The sequence below is a fragment of the Motacilla alba genome, chromosome 2, assembly GCF_015832195.1.
Source record: "Motacilla alba alba isolate MOTALB_02 chromosome 2, Motacilla_alba_V1.0_pri, whole genome shotgun sequence".
NCBI lineage: Eukaryota > Metazoa > Chordata > Aves > Passeriformes > Motacillidae > Motacilla > Motacilla alba.
The window spans coordinates 8504078-8518272 of NC_052017.1; the positions used below are offsets into that span (position 1 = coordinate 8504078).

At 35.9% G+C, this 14195-nt stretch overlaps 1 protein-coding gene across 1 annotated transcript in view; it reads left to right on the forward strand.

Moving 5' to 3' along the window:
• Window positions 1-14195, forward strand: part of UBE3C (ubiquitin protein ligase E3C) — a 69801-nt gene that overhangs the window by 13926 nt on the left and 41680 nt on the right. The window contains exons 4-10 of the mRNA XM_038124946.1: window positions 231-377; window positions 1047-1162; window positions 2592-2749; window positions 4758-4911; window positions 5699-5919; window positions 6226-6380; window positions 8202-8389. Coding sequence (XP_037980874.1) covers window positions 231-377; window positions 1047-1162; window positions 2592-2749; window positions 4758-4911; window positions 5699-5919; window positions 6226-6380; window positions 8202-8389 — 1139 coding nt within the window. The remainder of the gene's footprint in view (window positions 1-230; window positions 378-1046; window positions 1163-2591; window positions 2750-4757; window positions 4912-5698; window positions 5920-6225; window positions 6381-8201; window positions 8390-14195) is intronic.

A 14195-nucleotide genomic window follows, 5' to 3' on the forward strand; every position in this document is an offset into this window, starting at 1 on the left:
ATTTGATGTGATAATGCTTAATAAGCAACAGATTAGTTGCAACTGTACTTTCTGAGTTACAGAAGGGAGTTATGGCTTCAACTGTGATATCATGTGTATGTTTTGATCTCTGTACAAATGTGTTGCATCTGTTTTACTACTTTGCAATGTCACTGGATGGGAAGCTGAGGTTTTGCTCTGTTTTAAATCATAACCGTTACTGATGTATTGATGCATGTTTTGTTTTTAAGTACTCTATCCAAAGAAGTGAATTTGATCGCTGTGCTAATTTGGCTCAGTCTGGAGGAACCTTTTCCACTGCTAATGGAGCGAATTTGACTCTTCTAGTTCGCCAGTTACTCTTTTTCTACAGACAGAATGAGGATTCAAAGCGTTTGGTGAGTTCTGCTACATGCTTTGATCTGTAGTACTTGCACTTGTGCACTTTTAAAGTAGTGTTTCACTCAAAAGTGCACTTTTCACTGCACTCTGCTGTTTTTCATTTAGTCACAATAACTTAAAATTAGATTGTACAAGTGTGTGTGCCCACATGCATACATAGTATGTGAAATGAAGCCTTGAAAAATCCTGTGTGTGTTCACGGTAAGTTTTTAAAAATACTGTACTTCTATTAGGATTTTAATTTTTAGACAGTATTTCTACTTAGCCCCATGGTCATTCCTAAGGTGTTTGGGTGTTTTTTTTTTCTCACAGTTCAGTATTTCTGGCATATCAATTGCAAAGTCACTGCCATCTTCCCAAATGTGTAAGTGTGATTCGTAGTGGCTGTTAATAGTGGACATTAAAGAATTATGGCTGTTTAAAAACAAAAAATTACCAGGTGTGTAACTCAATCTTAATTTTGGAAATTTAGTACTAGTGGTTGGGGAGTTTATAATGAGTAACAATTTTTTTTTTTCTCAACTGAACATGATTCAGTCTGAATTTTTTGTTTTTTAAGTCCTCCAAAGGTATCCATAACAGCATTGAAATATCCCTGTCTTGAGTTGTCATAGATGATAGAACTTGTCATTACAAACTGTAAACTTGTGCATGTCTTGTTGCAGGTGTGGATGTGTCAGAATTTAATTAAACAGAGTTCTCAGTTTGTTAAGCAATTGGATGGTCCAGACAGACTTACTTGCTTATTCCAAATAAAAAGACTGTTGGGGCTGTGTTGCAGGTAATTTCTTTTTTTCTATGTGCTGCTACATAAAAAGTGTTCAGAAATTATTGGGCACTTGTTTGTTTCTTTTTATAGCTAGTGAAGTATTAAATGTACATTAATTTTATGTAGAGGACTGTTTATATTAAATATGTGTCGGCCATGGTATAGGATACCTGTTCCTATGTAGAACAATCCAATGTTCTGAAGCTCTGTTGACTCAAGTTCAACATGTGCTTAAGGGATGCTCTCCTAGGATAGGCCTGGGTATGTTCTTAACTGTTTTTGTATAGTGATATCATTGACAATATTTGTGGAAACCAGGTTTTCTTGGGAACTGATAGTGTTTAGATGTTATTATCTGAAGTCGACTAATGTTCCAAGGCTATGCTTTGGATAGATGTTGTTTTGAAATGAATATAATTGAATATGGCCTTCCTCACACTTTATTTTGAACTGAAGGCATATTGAGCAGTTACATTATTGGCTTCAGCATTAAATTTATTATTTGTAGTGGGAGGATCACAGGAAGGCAAATCTGTTAAGGTGACTTGATTATCTGGCAGCTATTGTTATTCTATTATTAGAAAACAATATATTTGTTCTTATCAATAGTAGGGACTAGTTACACTCTGCGGAGCTTTAAAATATTTATGTTTTAGAAAATTGTTTAATTTAAGTCACTGAAGCTTGTATTCCTGTAAGTGTGTAAACTGTATGTATGAGAAACAGTGACACCAGATTCTAAAGAAGACTTGGGTGGTGGGCTTTAAAGTCCTTGTGCAGTGGGACACAGATGTGGTGCCACTGCATGGAATTGTAGATTTTCACTACAGTGGAAATTGTGTTTTTGTAAATGCAGCTCTTAATATGATGGGGAAGAAAGCACATTGTTAGGACAAGTCAGTCCATACACATCTTGTACTAAAAAATACTTTGAATTCTAAATAGGCTCTTAATCATCATAATTTCTATGGCTGCTGGTAGCTGTTACATAAGCAACTTGTTAAAAGCGTGGGAATGGTTGTGTTTTTCATATTTCAGTCTGTAATCAAAGACATATTGTGTTTGTTATGCACATGATGTTCCCTAACACCTGTTCCCAGCTTGTGCTGCTCTGGGGCTTTCGTGGCTTCATTTGTAACGTGGTTAGTGGTACATGTTGGTAAAACATGTATTATTCTTTGCTTCTCTGATAGTTTATGCAGTAGACTTCCAAATTTTCAAATCACTCAGAGCAAGAATTTAATAGGATTTAAAGGTGAAATGCCATATTCATAGCTACCTGAAAATCAGGAGTTATTATAATAAAGATGCCATCAAAAAGATGTAGCTAAACCACCGAGAGCACCTGGAAACCAAGTAGATAGAAATAAGTTACTTTAAGGCAGAATGTGTGGTGAAAAATGAGAAATATCTTGTTAAATAATTTTAATTTCATTTATAGGCTACTGCAAAATTGCAATGATGACAGTCTGAATGTTGCACTTCCTATGAGAATGCTTGAGGTATTTTCATCTGAGAATACGTATTTGCCTGTTTTACAAGATGTCAGCTATGTGACATCATTAATTGAACAAATTTTGCACTACATGGTTCAGAAAGGTGAGTAGCTAGGAACCAGAAGTTCTGGGAAATAATAAAAAATTGAATACCTGAAGCTCATATTGTTTAATAAAATGTTTGTCTTTACCACAGACACAATGATTAAAGTGCTGCATACACTAACCTGTGCATTAGGTGAATATTGTCCTTGTAATACAGTCATGGCTTGAGAAATTGCTGCTGGATTTCTTTGGAAATTCTCTGTATAAATTGAATATTCTACTGAGTTATTTATACAGACCTGTAGCACAGCTTTTGAGAGTAGGTGGATATTGCCTAACAGAAGTTTTATTCTAGTAGATGTTTAACTCTCTCTCGTGAATGCACACACTGTGGCAGATCTAAGCTTCAGTTGTGTAAAAGTTGATCATTGTGTTGCAGTACTGTAAGTGTTAATATTCATTATTATTCTAGATTGGCATTAGCTTTTTGTCCTGCCAGCACTCAGACACCTTAGCGGGGATGGTGGCCTGGCTTTTATTTCTCTCCTACCATCATCAGCAAAACTGTTTGCTAAACTGGAGTCAGTGACACCTGTGCAAACATACCAAAAGTTAATGAATTGGATAGTTAACACCAAAATGATGTTTAGTTGCAAAGAAACTTTATTACTCTGGGAATGTCCAAAATAAATGATTCTGCCTTTTTGATATGGTGGCTTGAGTTTGCAAAACTTGTGGATCATGAGGAAAGACAAAAACATTTTGAAATAAATCTCTGGGATCCAGCTTCTTTGGTATAAAATGCAGAAAGACCATCTTCCAGTCATTGGTTTTGGAATATTTCTATATAATATTTACAGTGCTTTCAGTGGACCTGGCTACTTAATCCTGTTACTGAGGACTGTATGTTGAAGTCACTATGAGGAAAAAAAGTCACTCTTAAATGTAGCACATTTATTTTACTTGCCTTGGCTTAACAAAAACTGTATGTTTGTCCCATTGGTTTTCATATAGTAAATATGCATGTATTTATTCTTTTAGTATAGTATTCTGTCCTCACAACTGATACATGAAAGTTTGAGATCATAGAATCATAACTTTTTTTACTAAAATGTAGCTTTCTGATTACTTATAATGAAAACAAAAAGAAGTGGTTTTGTGCAATTGCAAATGTTCTGTCTCCTAATAAGTTTTGATGCTGAACTTGTAAAGAATCTGTGACCAGTTTTCATTGGTGTGTGTTTTTGGATATAATTTGCCTTCCATGTGTGTCTGGTCAGCATTGCTAAGTCATTCCTGTATGGGGACTTCCACTGTGACAAGTTAGGTGGTCCCTGAGAAGGATTCTTAGAGTGGACTCTCAGTGATGTGACACTGTTTATGCATTTACAGTGTTCCTGTGATTGTGGAACTTGTGTCTTAGGTTGGGAGTTCATTGAGCGTGAAGGAAGTTGGTTTAAGAAGAATGAAATCACGTGGTTCCATTTGTACTTCAGTGAGACAAAAATAAATTACTGTCTATACATGTCTTAATGGCATGGGTGATAGTGCATTTTATTACTGTCTGAGAGAGCCCTGCTCTGGAAATAGTGATTGTACTCTTCAACCTACTAAGGCAAGGTGGTCACAGAATTGGGACATTCTACCAGCAGGCCTCTTGCCTGTATGATGCAGTCATGTTTTGGAATAAGTAGAAAATTCTTAATTTCTGGAAGAGGGAAAGGACAACGTGACTAGAGTCACTCAAAGGAGAAGAAAACATCTTTGTCATAAATAATTTTAAAAATCAAAGTAGTCGCTTCATCAGCAGTAGCTGATTGATCTTTCAAAATCAAACTGACTCTGAATATGGTTATCTGTGAATGATTTTATAATGTGATGTTTCCATAGAGATTGCTGATATAGCCTGTTAATTATGTGAATGTGACTTGGACTAATGTCTTCCTAAGTCAAGCTTCATGTAATGAATTAGAAAGTATTTTTCAACTTCATTTGTATTTTTTAATATGGAAAAGAAGAAAAATAATGCTGTGTTTAAAAGTGATTTTTTTATTTTTTACTTGCAGGCTACTACAAGTCGCTTTATTTGTTAATTAACAATAAGCTTCCCTCGAGTATTGAGTATTCTGATGTTTCTCGTGTCCCTATTGCAAAAATACTTCTGGAGAATGTTCTGAAGCCATTGCACTTTACATATTGCTCCTGTCCAGAAGGTGCAAGGTAAATAAAGATAAAATGAAACATTTGTGCGCTCATTTGCTATAGTCAGATGTGCAGTTTGTTGTTGTCTAGTGTCCAGCCATTCTTTCAGTGCAGCTTGTTGATTTATTTGTACAGTAATGATTTTTTGGTAACACTGTGCATCACTGAAACAATGCATTTTCAGGTGTTTTTAAGAAAAAGGCAATAAAATGTGAATGCTGCAATAAACAGAGCTCAGAGAATAGCAGGTAGCAGTACACAGGAATGAGGGTGTGGAAAATTAAGATGAGAGCAGAGATGTAGGTAAAGGTAGATGAAAAGAATTCTAGAGTTCAAAAGAACTTTGTGACAGATGAGCTGAGGTTTATGGAGAGAAGTTACTGAGGCAGCTTACAAGCAGAAAGAGTCAGGTATGTAGACAGAGGGAACGTGAATTGAGGTTGTATCACATGCAGTAGTGTTTTTTTTGTTACAATAGGATTTTGTATAAAAGGGTTTTTTTAGATGTATGTTGTTTTATTCAATATTATAAAAAATGTATTTAATTTCATAATAGATTTCTTCCAGTTCCTGAAAAGTTTAAAGGATAAAATTGCGTGTAAGATTAGGAAGAGGATTTAGTGTAAGAAGTTAATTTTTGAGAAATCTGAGAACTCTTATGTACTAGGATGGAATTAATGGAGCACATCTTTGCAGTCCTCTTGATGGATGTGCTCATACTTGCAAAATGATCTATTATTCTATTGATATAATTGTGGGAAATTTTGCCTGTATTTTCTATAGCAATAATTTTTCTTCCTTTCAGGCAGCAGATTTTTGCAGCCTTCACAGAGGAGTTTCTGGCAGCACCTTTTACAGATCAGATATTCCATTTCATCATTCCAGCTCTTGCTGATGTGCAGACCATTTTCCCTTATGAACTCTTTCTGAATGCACTATTATTAGCAGAAAGTGGATGTTCAAGAAGAAGTGATCAAGCCCCATGGCTTTTCTACTTTGTGTTAACAGTTGGAGAAACATATTTGGGTGAGCAAGCTGAGTGGACACTTCATTGGTTATTTCATGTTGGAGTTAATAAGTTATGTATTTCCTCAGCATGGTTCCTTGCCATGGTTCCTTGTATTTCCTCAGCATGGTTCCTTGCCATGGTTCCAGTTTGTGGATAAAAGTGTTGGGGAGATCTGTTACCTCTTCTTATCCCTTTCATTATAAAAATGCAGTAGTTTGATAAGATTTGGCACAACTTGTTTTGGTCAGGTATTTCTGGTGAAATATTTTTTATAGCACATTTGGTCTCACTGATGATCTTTTGTTTCTATGTATGTGCTCTAGGATCCCTTTCAGAGGAAGGACTTCTTGTGTATTTGAGGGTACTCCAAACTTTTCTCTCTCAGCTGCCTGTGTCTGCTGCTGGTACAAATTGTCAAGATGCAAACAGTGATTCTGAAGATGAGGATGAAGAGATCAGTAAAATGACAACTACACCAGTAAGCAGTCAGAATTCCTGTGCATGGATTTGTGCTACAGCAGCAGCAGCAGAGATAGGCAAAAACATGATCACTCTTAAGTCCACTATTTTTCTATAGGAGTAGAAGGGAGTAGAAGTTTGCTTCTTAAAAATTGATGACTGTTCCCTGCAAGCAAATGGAACTGATTGTTTACATTAAAGCAAACTCCTCACAATAATAATAGATCCAAAAATACAGGTAGCATGTCTGTGAAAATACAAAGCTTCTTTTTAAAAAAGGCTTAAAATTGCCTTTTATATTTTACAGAGATTTTCTTGCTCTCTGTATTCTGTAGGTCCACACTGAAGCTGAGATATCATGAAATACGCTGATACTCCAACTTAGTGTTTTCATTTTTTTTTCTCACAGAAATAACTACAGTCTTTATCCTGTAGAATAGGTCAGTATATACACACTAACTCAAAAGCCCTCAAAGGGAAACCACTTGCTTTCTCTAATGATACATAAGAGACACTGTTATACGTAGAACTTCTTTACTATAGTTTAAACTATAGAATAAATCTGTGCTGACTTTAGCCTCCTACTACTCATATCAAGGCTTTGACTAACCAAAGTTGGACAGATGTAAATTCAGCAGTTTCTTACTGGCCCTCATGTAATCTTTCAGAAGACACAGCTATTCAAAGGACATAGTGTGCATGCTTTCCTTATAGAAAGTGAGAAATTTCACCATATTTAAAATCCATTAAAAAAACTTAGGAAGAACCACGCTGCCAGGGAGTACTTGCAGCACTTTACTTGAGTGTTCTTAAATGCTGCATGTTGCTGTCACACCAAAATCTTTACCACTGCAGTGTGAATAAAATGTTTTCTTTGCCAGGCACACACACTGTGTGCAGTGTAAATACTGGCAGATTCTACTTGTGCATTAGAGATCAGTGATGCTGAAGAGGTGATTAGGTAAAAACAAAACGGTAATTTCTCTTCACAGATAACTTACACTAATTCATAAATTAGAAAAAAAATCTGCTCTGAGGAGGCTCTATATAAATAATACTATTTATTGCAAATTTTTTTGTGTGTGTTTCTCCTGTGATTTTTTTTGTATGTATTCTGTATTTTCATGCATGCTTGTCTTACCAAAAAAAAAAAGGTGAGTGGGTGGGGAACCATGCTTTCTTAAAAATTTATAACTGGTTAACTTGGTGTCCTTCAAACTTGTGTCCTTAATAAGCCTGACAGCTTTGCTCAGTTGGAGGCAGGATAAAGATAGGAAATTAGGAAAAGGTTAACTGGACTCAGTTACTCAGTTGCATGCCAAGAGAAAGCATTCCTCTTCACACACTGCTGGTACTACCCAGACATGTACTGACCACCCTGAACTTTGTTGTCATTTGTTAATCCAAGAATTGTGAATGTGAAAATACTCCTTGTAAAGGACTTAAGAGTCAACATCCATTTCTGGGTTTCATGTCCAATGCTCACTGATGTCAGTGACGAAGAGATGATCATTCAAATGTTTCATGCCAGTTAGAGATTTTGCCTAATTATAAGCAAGTGTTGCAAAGTATACTTACAGTAAAGGCAGTATTTCCAGTGGCCTCAGTGAAGGATGGATTCCAAAGCTCAACACTCACCTGCCTGTGGCTTTAAGTTGGCTCTTGGATCTGATATTTTTAAAACTTGGATATACATATGTGTACATATTCATGTGTGCTTCTGTTTTATTTATTGTACAAGAAAGCTTCATTCTAGTTAGAATTGAAAGTATATTTTTATAGAAATTGGGGATATCATTAAAAAGAATTAGAAGTAAACTTTCCTTTGATGTGTTTGTAGGGTGATGGGAGAATATCAGTCCAGTACATAACTGAGGAGTGCCTCAAGAAATTGGACACAAAGCAGCAGACAAACACTCTACTCAACATGGTTTGGAGAGATTCAGCCAGTGAAGAGGTCTTTACCCTGATGGCATCAATTTGCCACACGCTAATGGTACAACACCGAATGATGGTGCCAAAAGTCAGGCAAGTAGAAATGGTAGTCATCTTGGGCTGTAGCACATCTAAAATTTTCTTAGTCTTGTTTTAAATTCCTCGTGGAGTTTTTTCTGTGTTTTCTTTTACGACTAGCTGAAATAAAGTAGAATTTCAGAATTTAAACAGTAATTCCAGGCAAACCAAAGAGTGGATTGTTACTTACTTTTCTTGCTGGTCACTATGCCCTCTCAAGATTCTTGTAAGCATTTTATCTCTTCCCTTGCTCAGAGGCAGTGTTGAGTATCATTCTAGAAGAAATTGGATTACCTTGTTTCTAAAACATTCAGTTCTCTGAATTCCCCAGTCTCTCTGGCTAGCTGAGCACAGAAACCAATTTGTTCACACCCTTCTGTAGTATATGCCAAAATCTCTTGCTTCAGATGAAAATAATTGCTAACTATTGAAAATCACTGTTGTTTGGGGAGGGTGTAGCACCTGAGATGAAAATAAAGGACTTGTTAATTTGTGCAGTATTCTTTTACAAAGATTGCAAACTACAAATGTGAGAACAATGGGAGAAGATTTTTGACCTTTTTATTATCAGACTGAGACCCATAAGTATTAACACTGTTCTGGTGCAAGTAGTTTGGAGTACCTATGTAGTTGCTGGTAGTAAAGTAAGTATTCAGGGAATGTTGTAAACATAATTCAAACTACATTGTAAACAGTGATACAGAAAACTAATTAGGTGCTATCTTAGCCCAATGGTGTTTATAGCTGCTAGAGGAAGTAAGATGTCAGTGAAACTGTGATTGCTCGATTAGGGTAATTAGTTCTTTGTAGACTAATTGCATTAGAGCAGGATGTGAGACCTGAAGATCATAGCAGCAGTTGAATTAGTGTGCCAGCTTTATTGTTGCAAGTAGTACATTGCCTTGGATAGTAATTACTGAGCTTAAATGCATCACTGCTTTGACTGGAGGCTTGCTGGTGAACTGTGTGGAAAAGGGTGTTTAATGAATAAAGAAGTCACCGAACTTTAATTGTAGGAGTATGGCATCTATTTCCTCTGAGAAGCTCTGTTGGGTCTTTGCAATTATTTGTGGTAACAAGCTATTTACAAATTGGATAAATTCAGGAATTATGAAAGTTCTACTCAGCATCTTGTAGTAGAAAATAATTTACAAATTGTGACTTTTGAATAGCTGAATTTTAGAAATGAGTAGTACATACTAAGATTTCTGTCTATGATACCAGTGCAATTACTTTTGTGGTCAAAATGAACTCAAGTCACACAGATATCTGGTAAATTAAAGTAGACATTTAATTACTAGTTCTGACTTAGAAGTCAGCTGTAAGTGCCGAGTTTGCCAGGGATCATCATTTCAGCACTTCAGTCTTCTGTCTTATTCTCAATGCATTTTAGACATGGCCTTGGTTACCAAGTAGCTAGTCTAAACATAATTTTTGAGTGTTTTTTGAAGGATAGTTGATGCTTATTTGTGGAATTTAAAAAGGTAATTAAAATACATTTTGTCATTAAGTTTCACTTTTTTGCCTGTTTTTTTTAATGCCCAATTTATTTTATCAAATTTAATTATTGTCTTTTGAAAGATGCTGCATTTGCTTTGAAACTTTTAAATTACTTAATATCCAGAGTGAAGTATATCTCCTTAATAAAACCATGTAGAAACAGTTAAGCAAAAATAATTAATCTCAAATTATTTTAATATATTCTAAGAGCTTAATAGTGCTCTTTTGTGTTAGAAATCATAGTGGGTCAAATGGTTTAAAATAGGAGTTGTTAAAAAGACTTAGTTTATCTAATAGCATATCTGTGATATTAAAAAAATGATAAAAACAGAAGCTTCAAATCTGGAAAATGGGATGATAAATACAGTAATAATTGAAAATAATTTTGCTAAGATCAAGACACAATTTAGAAGGGAGCAAATGACAAATATCTCAGTATTGTTTTAATAGTTCTGAGGTTTTTTTCCCTTCTTGGACAAAGATGAGAATTTGAGAATATAGACTTGTGTCACTCTGTTAAAGCTGAATGCTTTTTTTTTTTCCTTGAGGTTTCTCAGTATTTTTATAATTTGACTGATGGTGATATTGTGTGGTGTTAGGAACATTGGTGTTGCTGAATCAGCTCGGTATTTTCCTTGGTTTTGTAACAGGCACCAAGACCAAAACAAGATGCCCACAAGTATAATGTATTTTTGAAAGGAGCAAGCCTGTAAAGTTATTTTCTGATGTTCTAGACAGAGATATAAATCTAGATCTGTGTAGAGATCTATATTTTCAGAGGTGGATAACTGAAAAAATGCATTGCTTTGTGTTAGTTATTAGGAATTTTGATGAACTCTGAAGTAATTCTGGAAATACGCAATTAAGCCAAATTAAAGAAGAAGGTCATAATACAAGAAAAGCCTGTAAAAATGCAAATAGGAAATACAAAAAAACTGTAGCCTGTGTTCAGTAACTTGGATTAGAGGTGTAAAATAAAATCGTGATTGTGAAGGAGCCATTGGGAGTTCTGCTTGTTTTCAAAAAGGATGGGGCTTTAATCTTTCCAGGATGAGGTTGATACATATTATTGAAAACACTTTCTAAAAAAAAAAAAGAGAACTTGTGTCTTGGACTGTAGCTCTTACAGAGAGACTTGTAAGACTTTTTCATCAAACTGATGCTTTAAATAAGTAAGTTCTGTTTCTGTAAGATATTTTGGGGTGTAATTTCATACGTTAGACTTGAGCTGTGTTTCAGCTGAGTGTTAAATGGTGGTGGAAGCTGTGCTGCTGCTGGGACGTCAGTCGCTGTCAGCGTCTGAGTTCACTTGCCTTGGGCTAAGAGCTGCACAGTCCCTGTTCCTCACTGCTGCTTGGTTACTGAAACTGCTCATCTTAGCCTGTGGTTCAGCATTGTGTGGCAAGCGGCACTCTGGTGTGATCTGAGCAGCCTGTGTTGATATGTGTGCTGAGGTACACAGGCTTTATGTGGGGCTGCTGGGGTCATTCTTAAGGCAGCGTTCTGACACTGCTGTTTTTTTCTTAAAGCCAAAATCATTGCATATGCAGTTTTAATATTTTTTTTTAAGCTTTGCTTTATGTTCATGGTCCAATATAAGCAAAGGTAGAAGCATCAAGCAGCCTAGGGAGCAGGACAGTTTATTTACCAATGGCTGTGCTGCTGTCTCATACCTGTGACACCTCACAGTTCAGCAGTGACAATCTGCTGCCCCAGCAGCAGTGACCTGTCGCAGGCTGTATGAGCTCCTCTCATTCTGCTGGATTCTCTTCATTAACTTAAATGGTCTCAGTGGGAAACTGAGCCCAATTTATGACCTAGACTGAAAATCTTGCCTTTAACTAATTAACTTGTAGTGGTGCCTCAGCTAAATTAAGCTTAATGGGTCATTTAATCTGTCCCATTGCACAGGAGGAATTTGACACTTTTTTTAAACCAGAGGTGCCCAAAATGCTAATCTGGCAAGTAGACATAAATCATGTGGCCTTTGTGGACAATTAGATACCTAGAGAGAGAAACAAGGTCCTAAATAAATGATCGTTATGTACTTACTTTTGGGAACAGATAATTTAATTTGCTATGATTAAAATTGGTACTTAACAGGAAACACTGAAGTGAATTTAACTCTGTCACAGCCTGAGCCTGAGGCAGTGTGTGTTCTTGCACTTGAAAAAAGTTTATCCTTTCTGGTAGCAGAGAAATGTTTCTTTCTTCCAAATGACCATGCTAAATCTTAATATTGCACTTCACAGAAAATCTATTCATGAATCCATTACATAAAGCATGTATAATGATCTCGTAAGAAAAGAAGTTGGTGGCATTCAGTGAGATTATCAAGAAAATTAAAAACCTTCAGATATGAGGAATTCAAACTTGAGCAGCTTGGGTTATTTTTAGAATAATGCAGATATTGAAAATGAAACCCCTGAGCTAGATTTTACAGAAATTTACATAAAAATCAAAATGTCTGTAATTTTTTATTTCTAGTTCTTTTTCTGTGTTTTTGGTTTTTTTTTTTTTTTTTTTTTTTTTTTGTGTGTGTGTGTGTTTTGTTTTGGTTTGTTTTTTCTTTAAAGGAAAAAGTGGTCAAGACTGTATGGACATGCAGGCTTTATATTAGCTGATCTCTAAACCTTGTGGATTCATAAGGCTTTTTCCTCAGGATGTATAAGCCATCCCTCTACTCTTTTGCAGTTTATCAGGCATTTTTGCACTGTGTCATTTTAATGTACCTGGAAAGGCTGTTTTTAAACACGTAACATCTTTTATCTGCCGAGGAAAAAGATCAAATAAGGTAGATTTTGACCTATTTTGATTCTCCTACTCTGGGTTTTTTTTTTTACTTAGTTGCTTTTTTGCTTTTCATAGTGCTTTTTTTGTCAGTGTGAAATCAAAAATTTTGAAACTTTATTACAGCCAGTTTTGTGTAGCTACAACTTTCCAAAGTCATCCTTGCATTTCGTGGTGGGTTTCTTTTTTTGTATTTTTTTATTACAGTTGTCGTTTTCAACTTCAAAAGCCAGCTTCTGTACTTGGAGTGGGAAGGTAGCTGTTTTTTTCTGCTATCTTACTTTTACAATGGATTAAATTTCAGGTGAATCTAGTGATGCAAATCTCTTTTAACACACAGCCAAATTCACCATTCTGTGTTCAGTTTCCAGTTCTGTGTTTGTTTTCTGGTCACAGCACAGAAACTTTGGAATAGAAGCTTTAGAACACAGGAATTTGCTTCATATTTACAATTATTTCATATTATTGAAACAGACTGTTGGTGCCGTCTTCTACCTAATGTGCATTTTTGTACTTAACCAGATTTTCAGGAAAGGGAAATGTGAAAGTTGAATTAATTCAGCATTTCTGGATCTGAGCCATGAAACAGAGCAGTTGCTACTGCTCTGAATCACAGATATGGAATAAAAATGGCTTAAACTTAGGCAAAGGTTATTATTATAAGCTCTTAAGGTTTTTCCTTTTTTCCCCTTCATTACTGCTGAATATTGCTAGAATTAAAAAATGAATTGCACTATGATAGGTTCATTGTCCATAATGTTTGTTCACTTCTGCTCAAACTGTTACATAATTTCCAGGGATGATTGTGAAATTACCAGGTTTTTACTTGGAAGCTGTGTGAGACCTGAAGGCAAGGTGCCAAATTACTTTTCATTTTAAATACGAGGCTGAAAACTGAAGGTCACTGAGGAAATTTCTCATTTCGGAAACCAAGACATCTGAGCTATCATTCAGATATTTAAACATTAAAATACAAATCCTTATTCTAAATTAGCTAGGTATGATAAGGCTGTCCTTACATGTTAATGCATAATTTTTGCCAAATGTCAAAATAATGTGACTTTAGAAGGGGATGGAATTCTCATGTATCAAATTCAGGTTGAATTTAAAAAAAAATTGCATAGTTATAGTAGAATTTAATGTAACAGCAAAGCATATCTTAAACTGGCCTTGGCTGCAGTTGCTTCAAATTTGACTTGGACTTGGTAATGTTCCCTATGTGCAATTTCTTTGAAATAAGTGGAGCTCCCAACTCTTTTTAAATGTAATGATCTATGCATTAAAATTCCAAGAGGCACACTGCAAACTCAAGGCTGCTTGTTTCATTTCCCATTTTTCTGCGTGGCCCTAGTCTGTTTCCAGAACTCCCTGGGCCTGTGGAAGGATCCTTTGTGCTCAGTGAGGAGTTCTGCCCGCCTCCTGCTGCTGCATCCCAGCCCAGATCCTGTCTGGGGGATGCAGGGGAGCTGGGAGCCCGAGGAAGGGACCAGCTGAGGGCTCAGGACTGAGGCTGTGCTTGTGGGAAGGCAGC